The 15,751-nt window shown below is 38.4% G+C and overlaps 2 protein-coding genes across 2 annotated transcripts; both read right to left on the bottom strand.

Annotated features, from left to right (window-relative positions):
• Positions 1–1,422: 1,422 nt before the first annotated feature.
• On the bottom strand, positions 1,423–7,429 carry LOC147871846 (uncharacterized). The gene has a single exon (XM_087359957.1). The coding sequence runs from the start codon at positions 6,514–6,516 to the stop codon at positions 2,263–2,265; it is 4,254 nt and encodes a 1,417-aa protein (XP_087216083.1). The 5' UTR covers positions 6,517–7,429; the 3' UTR covers positions 1,423–2,262.
• LOC147871845 (uncharacterized) lies at positions 7,427–15,483 on the bottom strand. Its single transcript, XM_087359958.1, has 2 exons — positions 13,448–15,483; positions 7,427–8,635 (listed from the first exon to the last, which is right to left on the bottom strand). The coding sequence occupies exons 1-2, from the start codon at positions 13,643–13,645 to the stop codon at positions 7,427–7,429; spliced, it is 1,407 nt and encodes a 468-aa protein (XP_087216084.1). The 5' UTR covers positions 13,646–15,483.
• Between the last annotated feature and the right edge of the window lie 268 nt (positions 15,484–15,751).

Below are 15,751 nucleotides of genomic sequence, written 5' to 3'. Positions count from 1 at the left end.
GGAGCACGTCCGATCCAGCGCTGTGGAAAAACACGATTGAGAAGCACTCGTACATTCCTGTGAAAATGGGGGTGGGGGAGCTCCGTCCACTTGTAGAATGTAATCGTCATAATTGGTTGTTCAGTTGGGGTAACAACCAGCTTATTAACTTTTAGTGTTAATACATCCAACTTATTGAAACTCTGGTAGTGTATAGAGTTTTAATCGACTTTCACAAAATTGGATTTTATTTCACGGCTGACTGAATCCTATGGAGATTCAGAAACACGGAATATTACTCACTTCTATCCCCACAACAGTAAATGTGCTCATTCTGTTTAGAATGTCTTTCCCTGCGTAAAAAAGAAATGTATTGTTTTGAGCAATAATTAAGATGGCGGTCGTTTTTAAACACTCTGAATACGCAGTATAGGTTTTAAAACTAGTCTTTTATGCACACATATTACTTTATCCATACAATGTATGGTATTTGAGAGCTCAAAAAGAAGTAGTAACATGCATTTTGCACCACATTCTTTGGATTATAACAGATCAATGTTCCAACAAAGAAATCTGTCTTTTAAACAAAACATTTTGTGTAGGTGCAGAGCTGCTAATTTATTGCAATTTTCCGAGACTTTTCACGCATTTCCCCGTGTTTCACAAAATTAGATGTTTATATCGTCAGTAATTTTATACATTTATAATACCCAAAAATATACTTTATTCATACTCTAAAAATAATTAAAGCCACTTATATTCTCTCGTATTGTTTTATTCTCGATATTTAGGTACAATAATATATTAATTAATAGTACAGTATTTAATATAACAGCCAAATACACGCAAACCCAAAATAGAAACAATATTATACACAAAGAAAAATAAATGAAGAAATATAAATAATAGCAAATAATCCACCTAGGGAACACTAATATAAATGTAAAACGTTAAAGAAATACAAAAAGACAGATAACCAAGCCATATGATTCGGAACTTTGAAGGGCCATCTTCAAGTGGAACATAGTGCTTGATGCAATTATAAAATTGAAGAGCATGACGTTTTGAAAGAATTCATTAAAAGTAATAAAACAAAATAACACAATACAATTATATGGATACTGCACCTAAGAAGATGCCGTTGTGTTTAGTTTGCAAAACTAATTAGTTCTAAGGTAAAATACGATCTCTATCATAATAAAATTCTAAATTTTTTCTGTTGATATTCTGAAAGTTGGAAACTTCGAAAGCCAAGATTCTTATTCTTACGAAGAGGTAATTACTGTAATTTAAAGTGAAGGTAAGCCGTTGAATCAATTTGTACTAAAACCACCAGACAATAGAGCAGAAAATATATAAACATCTGACAATCAAGTGTTTTAAATGTTATAATACAAAAGATGTTTAGAGAGTTTAGGTTATTAAAATCTAGAGATAGTGTAATTGAATTTTGTAACAATTCCTTTAATTTGAAGTACCTTGGAAATCAAGGACTGCTGGGGGTAGTCCATTTTTATTTTATTTGGTCATATTTTGTTTTTCAGTTATTATAAGCATTTGATTTAGCGTATTATTTGTAAGTAAAGGACAATATTTACTCTTAGACAATAATGATTCCATATATCACTAACATCATCATCATGAATACCCAAGTATCAGAAGGTATGTTTTTGTAGAATAATAAGAATTTGATATCAGTGGTATAGTAATATCCCACTTGTAAAAAACAGATTAATTTCCTAGCTTCAATAGTGTGTCATTGGTTAATTGTGACATTTTACGTAAAAGTTGCTAGAACCACTGATTCTGGGATGATAAGTGATGTCGTTCCTGCAGAATATAAAGAATACTTTAGCAATGATATGAACAAAGATCCAGCAAACTGTGAAAGTGCTTTGCGGAGGACCTGTAATGTTGATGTTCTATTACTAGCATTGCTTATTAGTTGTATGAAGCAAATCAGCATCTCTGAAGTTTTTAACGAACTGTAATATCGGCCCAGGAACTTACAGAATTATGCTTTACGTTATAATAGACTTATAATAAAACAAAACAACTTGTTACAATACGCCATTCTGGCTCCTTACATGCTAATAATACATGGTAAAAATAAATAATATTTATGTATTTGTATATGATACCTTCTTAAAGCCGTTATCCTTTAGATATAAAAGAGGCATAATTAGTTTGCTATCAGCAGTGTAATCAAGAACATGTTTTATACGTATATAGTCTTTTGCGTTTTTCTCGCAGTGGGGGCTGCATCAGAAGAACTATTTCTGATCAAAACGCTTCAGTTGTAAACAGGTCCACAAGCAATGGTAAATCAGGTATTGACATACGCTTATGACGTTCTAAGTGGTCGGCTGGATTTTCCCATTGAAGTGAATAAATCCAATCTACTGGAGTTTCCAATCTGATATTTGGAATATTAACATCTGCCCCTCGGGCTATTAAGTAGTCAACAAGACCCGGATCCCCTCTCATAACCGAGGCATGCAGTGCAGTTTGTCCGCGGTCATCACGAAGATTAATATCGGCGCCAATTTCCACTAAAAAATTAACTATGTTCATCCTTCCCAGTCTGATGGCCATTGAGAGCGCGGTCAATTTTTTGGGCCCTTGGTAATTGACGTTAGCATTAAAATTCACAAAGAGTTTTGCAAATTTTACGTTGTCCTTAATCACAGAAAGTTGTAAAGGTGATCTTCCGCCAGAATCCGGAATATTTACATTTGCTCCTCGGGCTATTAAGTATTGAACAAGACCGGACTCCCCTTTCCAAACCGCGGCATGCAGTGCAGTTTGTCCGCGGTTATCATGAAGATTAATATCGGCGCCATTTTCCACTAGAAAATTAACTATGTTCATCCTTCCCAGTCTGATGGCCATTGAGAGCGCAGGCAATTTTTTGGGCCCTTGGTAATTGACGTTAGGATTAAACTTCAAAAAGAGTTTTGCAAATTTTACGTTGTCCTTAATCACAGAAAGTTGTAAAGGTGATGTTCCGCGAGCATCCGGAATATTTACATCTGCACCATTCTCCACCAAATGCATTGCGAATTCAGTTTGTTTGTAAGAAAGTGCGTGATGTAGTGGAGTGCAGCCTTTCCGATCGCGCACGTTCATATTAGCACCTGCCTCTATTAAGCAGTTCATAGCATCCAAGTTACCACAAATCACTGCGAGATGTAAAGGTGGCGATCTGCTGCCATCACGACTACAGAAATTGACATCAGCTCCTCTTTCAATGAAGTACTTCACTGTCTGTAAGTCGTTATTCTCAATTGCAAGTTGTAACGGACTTGTGCCTCGTTCAACATTGCTGCCATTAATATCCGCACCATGATCCAGTAAGATACACATCACGTCCAAATGTTCCGCTATAGTTGCCAAGTGCAAAGCAGATTCTTTATAGCTGCAAGCATTTACGTCTGCTCCATTCATTGCAAGATAACGAACTATTTCTGGATAGCCATCATATGCAGCCACCATCAGCGGAGTCCGGCCAATATTGTTAGCTATCTCTAAATCAGCGCCTCCTTTGACTAGAAATTCTATTGCACACACATTACCATAGCGAACTGCTTTGTGTAGCGGAGTTTTGCTGCGTGTACTCGTTTCGTTGACAGACAATCCTTTATCTACTAATAACGTCATAAGGTTCACATTATCAGCTTTAGCAGCGAAGTGAAGAGCAGTTTCATTTTTGAAGCTGCGAACATTAATATCAGCGCCTCTTTCGACTAGAAATTCTGCTGCTCCCAGATTACCATGGCGAGCTGCTTCATGTAGCGGAGTTTCGCCGTGTGTACTCGTCTCGTTGACAGACATTCCTTTATCTACTAATAACGTCATAATATCTACATTATCAGCTTTAGCAGCGAAGTGAAGAGCAGTTTCATTTTTGAAGCTGCGAACATTAATATCAGCGCCTCTTTCGACTAGAAATTCTGTTGCTCTCAGATTACCATGGCGAGCTGCTTTCTGTAGCGGAGTTTTGCCGCGTGTACTCGTCTCGTTGACAGACATTCCTTTATCTACTAATAACGTCATAATATCTACATTATCAGCTTTAGCAGCGAAGTGAAGAGCAGTTTCATTTTTGAAGCTGCGAACATTAATATCAGCGCCTCTTTCGACTAGAAAATCTGTTGCTCTCAGATTACCATGGCGAGCTGCTTCGTGTAGCGGAGTTTCGCCGCGAGTACACGTTTCGTTGACAGACATTCCTTTATCTACTAATAACGTCATAAGGTCTACATTATCAGCTTGAGCAGCGAAGTGAATAGCAGTTTCATTTTTGAAGCTGCGAACATTAATATCAGCGCCACTTTCAATTAAGAACTTCACTCTCTGTAAGTCGTTTTTCTCAATTGCAAGTCGTAACGGACTTATGCCTCGTTCAAAATTGCTGTCATTAATATCCGCTCCTCTTTCAATTAAGAACTTCACTGTCTGTAAGTCGTAATTCTCAATTGCAACTTGTAACGGACTCATGCCTCGTTCAACATTGTTGCCATTAATATCCGCGCCCTGTTCCAGTAAGAAACCCATTACGTTCAAATGTGCCCCTTTAGTTGCCAAGAGCAAAGCAGTTTTATTATTGGTGCAAGCATTTACGTCTGCTCCATTCATTGCAAGATAACGAACTACTTCTAGATGGCCACCGGATGCAGCCACCATCAGCGGAGTCCGGCCAAATGCGTCAGCTACCTCTAAATCAGCGCCTCTTTCGACTAGAAATTCTGTTGCTGTCAGATTACCACGGCCAACTGCGTCGTATAGCGGAGACATGCCGCCTGTACTAGTTTCGTTGACAGGCATTATTTTATCTACTAATAACGTCATAATGCCTACATTACCACGTTCAACAGCGAAGTGAAGAGCAGTTTCATAGTCGAAGTTTTGAACATTAATATCAGCTCCTCTTTCAATAAGAAGTCTTACAACTCCCTCTTGGCTATACTGTGAGGCTATATAAAGAAGAGAGAAATTATTAAAAATACTTCCACTAATCAGTTCTTCATTAACATCAAATCCGGAATTCAATATGAACTCCAACAAGTTTCTGTGTCCCTTCTCTGCACATTCAAACAGTGCTGCCCGTCTCCACTCCCGGTCCTGATAAAATTCAATAAGCACATTACCGTCAGCGCCACCCTGTAACAAGCTGTCCACAGCCATCCATGATCTTGTTTTTGCAGCGTAACTCAGCGGTGTCCACTTAAGGACTACATCAGGTATGTTGGTATCAACACCTGTTACTGACAACAGTCTGTTTATTATTATGCTATTGTACGAAGCTGCCAAATGCAACGCAGTTCTACCACCCTTGTCTACACTGTTCACATCTGTTTTCTCCCCCAGCAACTTATTCGCAGCTTCCGGGTCATTGTTCAAAACAGCAACATGAAGTCTGAATTCTTCTGCAAGCATCCTGTCGAAAATATTCCGTATTAGCTCGTACGTAGGGTTGAAAAGAGTGTCCGAAATGAAATTGCCAGACATAGAAAAATTCTTTTTAAACCATTTGGCAGAAAAATATTCTGCAAAACATCGATGGATAAAACGCGGCCTGCTATCCGTAAAGTTACTTATCATTCCACACTGATCTACCTCTTCTTTTTGAAGGAATTTCGTTGCTTTTTTCAAAGTGGTAACTTTTGTATCCAGGAGCCGATTGACTTCGTCGCGGGAGAACAACGACATTAAAGCTGGAATTATGTGTTTCTTTACGTACTTCTCTCTCAACTTTTTTGCCTTAGGTTTTGAGGAATCCATTGCAATCTTCTCTTCCAAGTAAATATCACATTTCTTCTCCGTAAATTTCCTAAACAGATCGAGTAAATTGAAGTTTTCTGGTAAATCAACCTTCCCATTTAAGCAATAATTTTTAGCTTCATTTTCAAAGGCTTCAGCTAACATCATTGTATGTAATGGAATGCCCGTAAAGTTTCCATCTTTGTCGCTGAAGTTCTTTGAGGTCGACCTGAGTAACTTTTCGGCGAAATATCGCAAACTTCCTTGGTTCAGTTCTTCATTTGTTTTATTCCAGTACTGTTCCAAAAACGTAATCTGCTCTTCCCTAGTGAGTTGCCGTAACGTAAAAGCAAATTTCATCAAGATCTTCTCCAAGTTCATCTTGTAGGAGGAACGTGATGAAACCCAAATCTTCGAATCAATTTTATTCCTTATTTCTCTTATTAACTTCTCTACCTTACCATTGTAATATGGACTTATTTCATCGAATCCATCTAACATTACAACTACGTTCCCTGTCTTTTCCAACGCATGTAGGAATATTTTATTTTCTAGTTCCAAAGCATTTTGTTCCATCGAATGAGCGGCTTCCCACAGGAATTCCTTGCACTTGTCGGTGCATTCTTCTTCAAATTTAGTACTTTCCAGTGTACTCGTATGATCATTTAGATTCAGTCTTAGCACCCACATCGAAGGTTTCCACTTCTTTATTTCATGTTCCATGTGGGAGAGAAACGTAGATTTTCCCATTCCTGGTTCGCCTGCAAGCAACATGGTGGAGTAATTGTGCTCCAATATACTCCTGACGTCATTCGACTCGCATTTTGTTTTGTCAATATATTTGCGGATGACATCAATGTCACTGCTTGAGTCTCTCCATACAAAGAAATCGTCTTTCACATGAACCCAATGCACATTTTTGCAAAACTTTTTCAGTTCCTTAAAGTTACTTTCAGGGTGTTTGTTTCCAAGAATAACGTATCTAACTTCCTCTGGGTTGACTGATTGAAAAACATTATGATGTCCTATAGGCTTGTTGGAAGGGTCTACAATCTTCAAGCTGTAGTTTCCTGATATTTTATCAAATTTAAATTCATATATTTTCTCGCTGGCATGTAAGTACTTTTTCAGTTTGCACGGTTCTAACCCAGTAATTGCCAACGCATTACTGGTGTCTGGTAAATTCAGAATATCATCATTCAGACGCACCTGATGCTCCAATATGCGTGAGACGTAGCATCTAGGAGGATCAGTCAACTTTCTACCAATATACAGTTTCTGTTCCCTACCCAGCAATAAAGACAAAGCTTGTGAGTTTATACTCTGTTTTATATCTTCAAGAGGGTCTTTACCTATCAGTGCCTCTAAAGGGACCTCCGTTCCTTGAAAGTCAACAGTTCTTTTCAGTACAAGTTCCTGTGATTTGTAATCCAAGTCAACAAAATTGCAGTCATCTTCATACTCCGCGTATACATTTTCCAGTTGGGGAGCCAAATGTGGGTGTTTATGTTGTAAAATTACAACACACTTTTTCTGAGGGAGATGCAATATGTCCGTAAGAATATCGGCCAAATATTTATCAACATTGTCAGAGCCTTCCTCACAGTCAATGACCAAGACAGAACTCCACTTGCAAGGCCAGAATTCACGAATTTCTTCACGTCGATCCAGTAAAGATTTTAAACTAATAAATAATGAATTTTCTTGAGCTAAAGAATTGAGAGCCTGATATATTTTCAATTTGGATAAAGTGCCACAATTTTTTTTTGGTAATGACTTTTAATAATTTGCTGCGTTGCAAGGCTTCAGACAGTGGTTGCATATGTTGTTCAGTGAAACGTATACCAAATTCAATGGATCCTTGAACGTCTATTTTCGATAATTCCTTTATCTTCTCAATCCAAAGCTGTTTGATATTTTGCCAGAGACGCGAACCTTCGCTGAGCCTATCTACTTCTCCTTCTTCTTTCCACCAGTTTTCCAAAACTTGTTTGAGATTTTCGTAGATGGAATTTGTGCCTGAAGGTGATGTATGACAAGCTTCCTGAAGTTCTTTCTTAATTAATTCCACGAAGGAACTTTCATTTGCCTGGCATTGAAATATTTTCACTTTCTGCAAGAATTCTTCGTATAATGAAAAATCACATTTCTCCAGTTCCTTGATCAGTTTTCCTAAGTCATCACTGCTCGGCTCAGATATTAATTTTTCCAGTTTCTTTTTTATGTCACCGTTTGTAAAGTTGCTAATTTTATTCTCTATTTCTTGCTTAATTTCTTCATCTGTATATGCTGCCATTTGCACCAGAAAATTATAATAATTTAACAGTTCTTTAAAAAAGTCGAAAACATCTTTACCAGATTTCTTATCGAAAGTCACATATTTCCCGTCATTTGGCCCTGAACTCAATATGCTCACTAGGTTTTTGTCGTTTCTAACTTCAATGCCGCCTTTCAGACTGGCATTAGTGTAAATTATAAACTCGAAGTCAACAAACGATCCATACATTTTCAGAATACTATTTTCTGAAACGTTCCGTTTAATTTCACAGTACGATTCAAAATATTTGAACAAACTGAAATCTCCAGACAGGTGTAAGAGGTTGGAGCGCAGAATTGGCTTTTCGACTTTCTTGGTTTTCCTATGCTTAAGCTGTATGAAACACGTCTTACAAATATCTTGTCCTTTCAATCTGTACTTAAAGACCACGTCATCAAAGGCCCCAGCGTCGTCGACGTTTGAAGCCAGATGGAATTCCTCTGTCTTGTTGAGGCCCCGCGCGAAGAGGAACGAAGCCAGTCTGATGCCATACAACTCTCCTTCTATTCCAACTGAACCAGGTCTCTTGATGTACTTGGGAAGAGCTCCGTCTTGGTAGGTCGTGGCCGGGTTGTCCTGGTTGAAGAAAAAGCAATTAAGTGACTTCATTTCGGAACAACGTGCCACATTAATACCTGTTTGTTTCATGACACCGACTCGGTATATTAAATATATTCTTGATGTTCTTACAGAGTTAGTCAACATCCTCCGACTTAATGTATGGATCTATTTCACTGTCCATATGAGTCCGTCATTGAATTGCATACTTTGACACATGAATCGTTATGATCAAGGCTGTTTGTCGAATTTCGTAAAAAGTTAACTTATCTTTGGAGTAAAATTATTATCCCCAAGTTTTAGGCTATTTTATACTGCTTACATTGCTTATACTTACATATCTTTCTTCAAATTTATTCTCGTTGTGTTCTATAATACGGATACTAGTACAAGTACATTAACAAATAATATAAATTTCTATACTATTACAAGCCTATTTGGATTTGAGATACTGTAGGATTATTAGCATACACTCACCTTAAATTATTAGGCAGTCGCATCAATTGGCAATTGCATATTCTCAGACATAGGTTAGATTACAAATATAAAAAGTGTTCTCTATTTAAGAGACAGAAAACTTTTGAAATAGGCTAGATCAATGTATAATTTATTTACCTGCAACTGTCTGGCCTGCAGTCCAGAATTGATAACATATCTGAACACAGAGATACCTGAAAATTAACTTTGGCCCCAATACACTAACATTCTTGAATGACTCGTACTTCTATACGAATGAGGCTGGCAAGGCGTATCAATAAAAAAATTTGAGATCAGTTTCTGGAGTATTTTCCGACCAGATATATCTTAAAAGTTTCGCATTATAAATACCCGTTCAGTCTTAGTGAAGAAAAAACATGGAAACGGACGAACAAGTCCGTCCTTATATGCGTTCACTCTGTGTGAAGAACGCAAAATAATTCGAAACATTCTTATATTTGACGTTTAACAGTCTCAAAATAGAGTAATCTCTATTGTCAAAATACGTAGATAGACTTTACAGGTTATTTCGCACTGGCCCATGTATTTTAACGTCGCCAACAATAGCACTTCAAATTATCTGATATGAATGATAAGCTGGTGACGTGACAAGAAATTTACAAGGGTTTTTCCCACAGTCGTTCCCGTTCCAATTATTTCTATGTGAGCTCGTCCTGAAAGCTAAAATAGCACCAGCATAACAGCCATGTTTCTGCTTAATAATTAATGAAATTAGGCTTACGTGTCTCGAAAGTGTGTTGGACGGCCTATATATTAGTAAACATTTTCGCATTCTGTTGGCCTACACATTAGTGTTATTGATTCCTTCTATCTTAAAGCCCAGTTATTATGTTTGCAGTCATTCTAAAACACTACGAGCTCGAGGACATTTCCGTCGGCGAGGTTCCCGGACAACGTTCACACCATTTTCCTGGTTAACTCTGATGTCTAGAACAGTCACACACAGGCTAAGATAGATAATAAGTGAGAAGCCAATGTTTTCTTACGAAAGAATTAAGCATGGTTTCGGAATAAATAATTCACATATCTATGTTAGTGTTCTCAGTTATGACGTCGTGTGAACTTCTGGGAAGATACCAACATTAAGGAGGAACATACTGCCTCCATCTCCATGGCTGTTGACGAAGTAAAAGACGCATTCTACATAAAATGACCAATAAAATGGTAGTTTTTACGAGTTCTTAACCATTTGGTGTGATAAGAACAACATGTGGGCTCTGCAATATTTATTTGTCTGTCTTGTTTCTTCATCGTTGTTGAGCCACTCTCATGACAATAACTTAATTTACATTGTTGCAGGGAGGAACACAGATTGCAGGTGTTTGAGAATCGGGTGTTGAGGAGGATATTTGGGCCTAAGAGGGAAGACGATGGGGCGTGGAGAAAACTGCACAATGACGAGCTTAAAAATCTGTACTGCTCCCCCAGTATTGTGAGGGTGATTAAGTCGAGAAGAGTGAGATGGGCGGGACATGTAGCGCGCATGGATGGGACAAGAGGTGTGCACCGGGTACTGGTTGGGAAACCTGAAGGGAAGAGACCGCTGGGGAGACCTAGACGTAGATGGGAGGATAATCTCAGGCGGGATCTATGGGAGATAGGAGTTGAAGGAAACTGGATTTTGTTGGCCCAGGACAGGGTCTGGTGGAGGGCTTTGGTTAATTCGGTGATGAACCTTCGGGTTCGGTCAGCCATCTAGTTAGTTAGTTAGCAGTTATTTCCTTAGTTCCTGATATCATCGCGCTGATGTGGCATAAGGAATACTTTTGGAATTTCAATATACTCCAAAAAACACACGTTCCAATCTTGCGAAAGGAATGAATTATTATGTGCGGTTACTCATTACTTTATTAAGATGAAACATAACTTTAGTAGACGGACGTAAAATTATTCTGAATTACTAAATTACTAAAGCTTTATCAAGATACACGATATACGAGGCCCGTCCACAAAGTAAGTTTCCCACTCGTCCCACAGCTAGCAAACCTTATATTGCGAGAAGCGACTGTGCGTACGTGATAGAGCAATGACGTAACATGGCGCATGCACTAACGGTACTTCCCGCGTTCTCAAAGTAGCATCGTTGCAGCTGTTGTTGAAGTTGGAGGTTCTTATTCCAGCTCCCGCCGACTGTGAAGTGCGGTCATTGATAAAGTTTTTGAATGCACAGAGCATAGCGCCGATCGAAATTCATCGTCAGCTGTGCCGGGTCTATGGGCCTAACCAGAGGTGAGACGGTGAATGCTGAGCGTTACTGCGAAACACTGCAGAAATTGCGACGGGCCATTCAGAACAAGCGGCGCGGGATGCTTAGTGCCGGTATTGTCTTCCTGTACGATAACGCTAGGCCGCACACGGCTCGACGGACAGCAAGTCTCTTGCAGGAGTTCAGCTGGGAGGTGTTTAATCATTCACCCTGCAGCCCGGACCTCGCTCCCAGTGATTTCCATCTTTTCCTACACCTCAAGAAATTCCTGTCCGGTCAGCGTCAGCGTTTTGAGAATGACAGAGAGGCGGAGATGGTTGTCACACAGTTTTTCCAATCCCAGGCGGCAGACTTCTACGACACAGGTATTCAAAAGTTGGTCCCACGGTATGACAAATGTCTCAATTCCGGTGGCGAATATGTTTAAAAATAGCTGGACACTTGCTGTATCTGTTGCAATAAATATTTCCATGAAATTGTGTTTTGTTTCTGTAAACGGCCCCAGGGAAACGTACTTTGTGGACGAGCCTCGTATTAAAGAAACCCATTTAAACTGTTTGTCTGTATGAATGTAAGATAATATTTATAACCATAAAAGATTATAGATAAGGCTTAGTATCAGTCCAATTGTTTAACACTTCACATCCTGATAAGTAAACAATAACTTTGTAGGAGAAATTTATGAAATTGTCACAAGACATCCTTCTTTGGAATCGAATGATTGTGGCGCAAGGATTCTTTGGGTATATCATGATCTATGACTGGCACAGCCAAAGTGTCTTGTGGTCACGTTCTGCATGTAGAATAATCTAGAAAAGTGTTTGCCATACTCAGAACTGCAATGAAAGAAATGTCTTACACTGGTAGGCCTTTAGTTGTTACGAAAGAAATAAGATGATGTCATTTATGATAAAATACACATCATACGTAGATACAGCTGGGTAGTGATTTCCCAGTTCGCAAAATTTATACATTTGTCATATACAGGAAGGTACGCTTAGGACGCAATATGAATTACCAAAGTATTTGCATGCTTTGGTGGCATGTATAACAACAAGACAGACTGCATTTTCCCACTTTGTTCTTGATTGTTAGCGAGAATTTATAGAACAGAGTTACAGCAAATGCTGAGAACGTCCAGAGCTCTGTAGAAATTAAACATCCAAATATGTAGTGTGTTTTACGCGACTTTTCGAAGTGTTTCCGGGTCAATGTTGGCAAGTCTCTTTCAGTTCCTCCAAGCTTCGCGAGATATTATAACAAATTCTTTGTTTCAGAAATTCCCATGCATGAATATTTCGAAAGATAAGGTATCACCGCGCCCACTTCCAACAATGTGCTCGCAGAATAATTTTTGCAATAAAACAGCTGTTTTCGCAGTTTGGGCCATGGCCCCATTTTGGTGAAACCAGCAGCACTTTTCATTTGTTCCAACAGAGAAATGAAATGAAGAAAAAATTCTGGTACCGTTAATTGCCTCTCAAAACAATCGAGAACCTCCCAAAGCATTGTTACCAGTCGATGCATTGTTGTCCTATTTGGACTTCCTTGTGAGTATATGCATTGCAAAATGTTTCACGAAGATCGGAAAAGGGAAAGGACACACGTTCTCCTTGCGAATAAGCCATGTTTGCACCTGCACAACTTTCTTGCAACTGGCGTGAGCAACGCCCTAGTAACCAGTAACCACGAACAAAGTCTGGAAAGGTCTGTTATACGGGGTTAGACCACTTTATGATATAATTTTTTGCTCTGGAGCAAGTGAATGTTGTTGGGTTGCATTTACTTTGGTGCACGTTATAATTCACTATTTCATGCTAATATGGCCGGTTTCATTATTATTATTATCTCCATTATCCTTCCCGACATTTTATTTTCACACAATTTCTTCAGCAATTGAAAGTTATTCACCTTGACAAGAAACCCCTTACATCCCCACAAGAAATTATAATATCAGCAGCTGAATCTCCTGTTAAATCTGCTTTGTGTTAATTTTAACGACGTTCAAGTCACTTCCTATGAAAATGGATTATATTTCTTGAATCCCCATGACATTCAATGCGTAACGTTCCCTATGAAACTTAAACATGGGCATAAATGTGTGTTAAAAGAATTTCTGTTCTTACCTCTACACCGTTTGGGCCCGGATTCAGTTCAACACAGCCGATAACAAGGAGCGAAGCCAATAGAAAACAGCTGAACCACCTGAAACTGTCATTATCGCGTTTTCTACCAGCGAAATTTTCCATAATCATATACTTCCCAGGTCTTCCGCCACTCCATCGGCCAATTGCGGCCCTCCATTGTTCGGTAGTTTCCCCCATGGCGCAGGCGGTTAATTAGTTTTACACAGACACCAACTTTGATGTTCAAAACAAATTTCGTTCACTACAATCGAATGCCTCGTAGTGTTTTATTTTATTTTGATGGAAACAACAGACATCTCAAAAAAATACAATTCATTTATGGAAATGAATTATAATAAAATAAATAACTGCCTTGTCTCTTAGAAATATGTACAATTGACAATTAAATCTAAATAATATTAAAATATTTATGAGAGTGTAAATTATACGTAAGTGCATGAAGAGTTGATGTATGACAAAGACGTGTTTGTTTTTAAAATAATTTCAGATATGTAATAAACGCTGTAAAGGATTTTTGTTCAGTAACGGTAAACGCCATTTTAATAAAGAACTATCGATTTTCAAGTCTTGGCTACGTAACTTTCAGAGTCCGTACATTTTCTCTTCTAGCACGGTAATAAGAGCACGAACAGCAACCATATTGGTATTATGATAATGAAATTGTCAATATTCACAAACACAATTATCTTCTTTTCTGTAGCGATAGGCTAATTTCATTCCCTTTTTTCTACAGAGCAGTTATATGTTCACACCACAACACCACCAGTCGTTCAGTTCAGTATTTTAAACAACGACGTTAATAACAATCGGCAAGAGGAAATTTCTCTTTAAGTGAAACAAACGCAGTTCCTTCATCTAAATCTTCTGGAGTGATCGGTTCTGGTATTTGCGACTGGGGCGCAGTTACAAATAGGCGTACACTTATCTTCATAGAGATATGATAAAGTTGTCATTTTATGTTGAGCTTCTTGCGATATGAAGTTGTTTGTTACAGATAACGTCTGTATCTCTTAACACTTACCTAGTCGAGTGGGCTACCCAGGTACAAGTTAACTTAAGATTTTGTATATCAAATTCCCCTAATGATCTTGTTGAAGTGGTTTATATTCTTTGTAACGTTTGTTTCTAATGAAAATGGACACCACTTATCGACATTCTGTGTTCACATGGGTACGTTTCGTAAAGAGTTTTAGATTCTAAGAGCATCTTTTGCATGCCATTCCTTAATACGCTTGAAGGAAGTTCGACGCAGATAAAAGTATTTGAAGTTTGGCCGCGTATGGGATATTGATGCTCGTCATGATACAGAAAGAAAACCGCGGATAGCGAAAGCGCGTATAACGAGAGTGACCTGTACTCGTCGTCTCGTTCGCCTTCTTCCTTAGAACAACTTTACACACAAAAATCATAAGCAGAGACAAAACAGCTGGGTGATATAGGCCTACTTGCATTTTTACAAATAGAAATAAAAAAATAACTTTCCTGTTTGCATCATCCGTGCGTTTCTTTAGACTCTCCACAAGTCCTAAATAAAACAACAATTTCTTCCCACTTCCTTTCGCTTCACCATAGAACCTAGAAACCTCGAAATTGAAAGATCGTCGTTAAATAACCTGTGAAACAGGCAAAAGACTTGCGAACTGCGATAATAAGTTTGATAAATGGAAAACACAAACGGTGGAAATTCGTGCATTAGATTCCTTGGAAAATTAATATTCAGACTTCTTTGATGTTTATGAAATTCCACGTCATTTGTGGAACCTGATAATTTATTACCATATGAAAAAGAGCTACGTGAAACTTTTCATCAAATCTTTCTCGATTTGACGGCCCTAACAGCAAACGCTTCGTTAATAATACAAATTATAAAACTCCTCGCTAGACATATGCAAATTTCTCAGTGTTTCTGCTATTTTCTTCTCTCATAGGTGTAAATATTCTCCTCAGCGTTATTGTCTCAAAAACACTAAAAGAAAATATTCCCTCCTGCGTGTGAGAGGCCAAGTCCCACTCAAGCTAGACAACAGGTAAAGTGTCAACTGCAATTATGAAGATTTCTGTCTTCTGGGTTGTTTCGTAGTGTAGTCTGGTAGATGTCCACCAATGAATCATTGCCCTGATGACGGAGGCAGCATGACCTCTGAAATGTTGATGGACATCTACCAGACTACACTACGCAACAACCCAGAAGACAGAAATCTTCATACTCACGGCTGTAAAAACCTCAAATCGAACAACTGCAATTATTTTATGAATCATGTCCAATGCACGACGTAGCTAAAT

This window comes from Zootermopsis nevadensis, unplaced genomic scaffold (genome assembly GCF_977971745.1).
Source record: "Zootermopsis nevadensis isolate Lab colony 2312 unplaced genomic scaffold, Znev_1.0 Znev_ptg000037l, whole genome shotgun sequence".
Classification (NCBI taxonomy): Eukaryota; Metazoa; Arthropoda; class Insecta; order Blattodea; family Termopsidae; genus Zootermopsis; species Zootermopsis nevadensis.
Note: the sequence above shows the minus strand (reverse complement) of the source record. Positions and strands in the feature narration are given on the sequence as shown.